General features: G+C 41.4%; 1 protein-coding gene and 1 pseudogene across 1 annotated transcript; one reads left to right on the top strand and one right to left on the bottom strand.

Annotated features, from left to right (window-relative positions):
• The first annotated feature begins 252 nt into the window (after positions 1 to 252).
• LOC138419227 (serine/arginine-rich splicing factor 3 pseudogene) lies at positions 253 to 1,002 on the top strand (annotated as a pseudogene).
• A 426-nt stretch (positions 1,003 to 1,428) lies between these two features.
• Positions 1,429 to 3,260, bottom strand: LOC138419621 (endogenous retrovirus group K member 13-1 Env polyprotein-like). The gene is given in 2 exon segments (XM_070289314.1): positions 1,429 to 2,414; positions 2,417 to 3,260. Coding segments are annotated over 2 exon segments (1,830 nt in total).
• Positions 3,261 to 5,191: the final 1,931 nt, after the last annotated feature.

Raw genomic sequence — 5,191 nt, 5'->3', positions numbered from 1 at the left:
ATGGCCTCACTATCAGCAGCCATTAATTTTAAAGCCTGCATTATAGCGCTACATAGAGTCCACAGCTTTAAAGGAATCACATTTCCTTTTTGATGCTGCCTCCTTAACTCCTTTTGTATCACTTTTCATTCCCTCAAATTTAGCTGTACTTTTGTTTGATATTGAAACCAATAGCAATGCTGCTCTATAAGGCAGAACAACTCACTCAGGCGGCGAGTAGACGTTTTAATTCCTACAGAGTCCATTGTGGATGCCGGGTGTGCGAGAGCATCCGGGGACGCCGGACGGGAGGGGACCGGGAAGACCTAGCCTAGGTTCTGTGGATTTGGACCTCCGCATTTCTAACCCAAGATCTCGAAATGCATCGTGATTCCTGTCCATTGGACTGTAAAGTTTATGTAGGTAATCTTGGAAACAATGGTAACAAGACTGACTTGGAACGAGCTTTTGGCTATTATGGACCACTCCGAAGTGTGTGGGTTGCTAGAAACCCTCCCGGCTTTGCTTTTGTTGAATTGGAAGATCCCTGAGACTCAGCTGATGCTGTCCGAGAGCTAGATGGGAGAACACTCTGTGGCTGCCGAGTAAGAGTGGAACTATCGAATGGTGAAGAGAAGTCGTAATCGTGGCCCACCTCCTTCTTGGGGTCGTCGCCCTCGAGATGATTATCGGAGGAGGAGTCCTCCACCTCGACGCTGATCTCCAAGACGGAGAAGCTTCTCCCACAGCCGGAGCAGCTCCCTTTCTAGAGATAGGAGAAGAGAGAGATCACTGTCCTGGGAGAGAAATCACAAGCCGTCCCGATCTTTCTCTAGGTCTCTAGCCCATCTAGGTCAAATGAAAGGAAATAGACCAGTTTGCGAGAGGAGTGGTGTACAGGAAATAACTTCATTTGACAGGAGTATGTACAGAAAATTCAAGTTTTGTTTGAGACTTCATAAGCTTGGTGCATTTTTAAAATGTTTTAGCTGTTCACATTTGTTTGTCTGTTGGAACAGTGACACAAAGTGCCGCGGCCAGCACAAGCAAGAGTCGCACCTGCACAGGGAGAGAACGGAGCGTCCCCGCTAAGAAAAATAGAGACAAAAGATGGGGTTGAGAGGATCAGCCCAAAATGGCTGATGCCTTTCTTTATTGTGCTGCAGTATATATAGGGTAAAGTACGTGACTTATGACATTCACAAGGTTGTTTTTAATCTCAAGATACAATCACCAGACCCTTACCATTGTATACAGAACACAATCAGATAATCTATCTTCTATGAAGTATACATGATAAGATAATCTATCTTCTATGAAATGTTGCCGAAACCAAACATCTTGGAGCCTTAAGGGCTATAAAAATTCTTGAGGGTGGCGGGACAGAGAGCTTAGGAACATGTCCTAGGGCTCTGCATACCTGCTGAGCAGCTCCCAAGACTTAACCCTTCACGGGTCGTCCCCTGCAGCTCCCCTCTCTTTATTTTTTAAAAGCTCCATAAGATGTCGGTGTTGCAACATGTTTTTATGTATTAAAACTCTCATATGTAAAAATTCTTTAACAATACTACGAATAAGACAAGGAGCTAGACAAATTATGATAAGCACAACAGTCAGAACCGCGCCCACAGCAATTATACTTCGCCACAGTGAATGAAGGCTAGGAAAGTTAGAAAATAAATTTTGTAAAAACTTATCGACAGTACCAGCTATGTTCAGAGTAGCTTTTGGAGAATTTTCAATATCAAGAATCTCATTATGCAATTGCAAAAGATCTAGAGAAACATTAGTATTAAACCAAATTCCTTGTAGATGTTTTTTCACCTTATCCCAAGGAAAGTCAGATGCATTGTAAGCCTTTTTTGTAACACAAATCCATTTATAATTAGCATGACATTGAATTTTCATGCGAAAGCTAATGCTTTGAACTTGTTCTCCTAGAACTCCAACCACATCATATAAAGCGGATAATCTATCTTCCATTTTTTTATCTATATCTTCTTGAGTTCCCATTACTTTAGTAACATTATATGACAAGGAATCTACAATATGAGCAGCCTGAATGGATTGTGCTAAAGATACAGAAGCAGTAACAGCAGTTGCTATAAGGGTGATTAAAGATACTATACCCAGAATAATCAGGCTCACACTTCTTTTAGTGCGGCTAAGAGCCGTGTTAATGCGCTGTAACAATTCTAAAGCAGTCTCATCATACCATTCTTCAGTTATTTCAACAGGTAACATTACAAAAGCAGGTTGTTTTACTATTATAACTTGTTCTCCTTTGGCAACACCTCTAATGCAATTAGTAAGTATGCAATTAGAACAATTTAAATGATAAATATTCAATAACAGTGTTATTTCCACATGGCCTTGTATCAACATGAATGGGTAAGGGACACAAGCTCGGGGATATAAAAACCCCGTAACTCCAGATTACCATATTTACTCCCACTAATATTGGGTTGTAAATATAGACTATTGCCATGACGAAAAGCAGCCAAAAGTTTCCACAGTTCTGTTTGATATATAGGAGCAGTGTTTACAGAGAAAATGGGTGGATGCTGTCCTCGATATTCGGGGAAATCAGGTGTTCCCCCAGGTGCCCAGTCCCATAAAAGGGTGGTATCGGCATTGTTGATGTTGTACACTGATGCAACCCGAGCTCGACATAAAGTCCAAGGAGTGTCTATTCCTATGCCGATGCTTAAATGTTTGTCACAAAACGGAATGTCGAGAGGTCCGGTTCCATCACGGTACGATCTTTTTCCGGTTTTTTCATCAATGCCTGAAATAGTCACTCGAGGATAGGCTATATCAGCTGACACCTGTATACAGTGAGGATGCTGTGATTGATAAGAAAAGCACATAGGGTATTGAGTAGTAAGACCATAAAAGGAGATATTGGCTTGCTGAGGAGAAATGTGAATGTCTGATTTTCCTCCTAAAAGACTTGTATCATTGACATATACAGGTACTATTTCTTTATCCCATCCTAAGGATTGAATCATAGGCTGATCGGGAATGTATGCCCAAAAAACCGCAGCCGCCCCGTTTTGTATCTGCTGTAACAATAATAACATGATCAGTATATTAGTAGGTGTCACTGGAGGTTGTACATGAGCCTCATTCCAAGCATATCGCATCAACGCCTCAATCTGCCTCTGGGTAGGCAGCTCACTCGTGGGCTCGCTCAGTGTCATGCGATGCATCTGATATGTCAGGGAGTTCCTCCGCCGCGCGTACCAGCCTTTCCGGAATCCAGCGCGGCGCTTCGGCATCCTGTGGAAAAACACAAACATGCCCCCGTCCCCATATCAATACAGGGTCTGGCCCATACCACAGATTGGTAAGTGGATCCTTCCATCGTACAAGTGGTTTTTTGCATGAGGACCGTTCTCCCCAAAAACGCTGGGCTGCTGAATTGCCTTCTGCGTCTAAAGTTAAAAAATTTAAAACATAGAGAGCATGGTTTAAGGCATTATGCGGTGAAAGGCTATACAGTTCATTCCCCTTTTTTAGTTTTAATAATTGATGTTTAAGGCATCAATGGGCTCGTTCCACAATACCTTGTCCCTGTGGATTGTATGGAATTCCTGTTTTATGATGAATTTGGAAAGAAAGACAAAAACGTTGAAAAGAACGGCTAGTATAACCAGGTCCATTATCAGTTTTAAGGGTGTGTGGGATTCCTAAAATAGAAAAGCAAAACAGCAAATGTTGAATACAGTGACGAGTTGATTCTCCGGTGTGAAGGGAGGCCATGAGAAAATGGGAAAAGGTGTCGATAGAGACATGAACATATTTAAGACGCCCAAATTGGGGAATGTGAGTGACATCTGTTTGCCAGAGGTGATTAGGGCGTAAGCCTCGAGGGTTGACACCATATTGAGGAAGAACAAAGAATTGAGGACAGGTAGAGCAAGATTTAACAATTTGTCGTGCAGCTTCACGGGAAATCTTAAATTGTAAGAGTAAAGAATGACTATTTTGGTGATGCAAGTCATGGGATTTTCGGGCTGCATCAATAGCTGATTGAAAAAACACTTGTTTAGTAAGAACGTCCGCAGTGTGATTGCCTTGTACGAGGGCACCAGGAAGGGTGGAGTGTGCACGAATATGCCCAAAGAAACAGGGGTGTTGGCGACAGTGGAGAACCTGTTGGATCAATGTAAATAAGTTAAGAACTTCAGGAGAGGTGGTGCCGATAATTGGAACAGTTTCAATCATCTGTAAAGCACCGACCACATAGGAGCTGTCTGTAAATAAATTGAAGGAAGTGCTTGATGGACTGCAAATAATTCTACAACCTGCGCAGAAGAAAAACTGGTATGTGCATAATAGGTTTGATGGTTAATAATTAAAGCTGCAGTACCATTAGACGATCCATCTGAAAATATAAGAGTCGCTTCGGGAATAGGTTGTCGGCGAACTATTTTTGGAAAAATAAAGGCATGAGAGCTAGCAAATTGTAACAATTTATCAGAAGGATAATGATGAGTAATCCGTCCCGGGTAATTTGCGAAAGCTATAGACCAATTATCTGAAAATTGAAAAAGCCAATCTTGTTGTTCTAAAGCATAAGGAATACAAATGAAAGGGGGTTCCATACCAAAATACTGGATGGCCTCGTGACGTCCCTTTGCTACAATTTTTGCAACAAGCTCATAGTAAGGGAGCAGATGTTTAGTTGGAGTAGCAGACAGATATATCCATCGCAAAGGTTTATCTTGATAGAGAACCCCTGTGGGTGCTCGGGGGGTAGGAAGTATATACAAACCCCATGATGGTTGGTAATCACAATAAGTAATCTGTTGTTGTCTAATAGCTTCTTCTATTGATTGTAAGGCTGATCGTCCTTCTAAAGAAAGTGTTCGGGGTGACGCAGGGTCAGAGTCACCTTTAAGGATGTCAAATAATGGCTGCAAGGTATAAGTGGGTAGTTTTAGATAAGGACGTATCCAATTAATGTCTCCTAGAAGTTTTTGAAAGTCAGAGTTTTTAAATGGTCAGTCTGTAATTTTATTAATTGGGTATTATAAACACGAGGATATAAGGAGAAACCCAAATAATTATAGGGAAAGTGAGTTTGAATTTTCTCATCAGCAATGACAAGACCATTAAGGCTTAAATGTTTCTTTAGAATAGAAAAAGCTTGATACAATAGATGTTCGTCAGCATGAGCTAGTAATATATCGTCCATATAATGAAC

The sequence above is a fragment of the Ovis canadensis genome, chromosome 14 (assembly GCF_042477335.2).
Source record: "Ovis canadensis isolate MfBH-ARS-UI-01 breed Bighorn chromosome 14, ARS-UI_OviCan_v2, whole genome shotgun sequence".
Classification (NCBI taxonomy): domain Eukaryota; kingdom Metazoa; phylum Chordata; class Mammalia; order Artiodactyla; family Bovidae; genus Ovis; species Ovis canadensis.
Note: the sequence above shows the minus strand (reverse complement) of the source record. Positions and strands in the feature narration are given on the sequence as shown.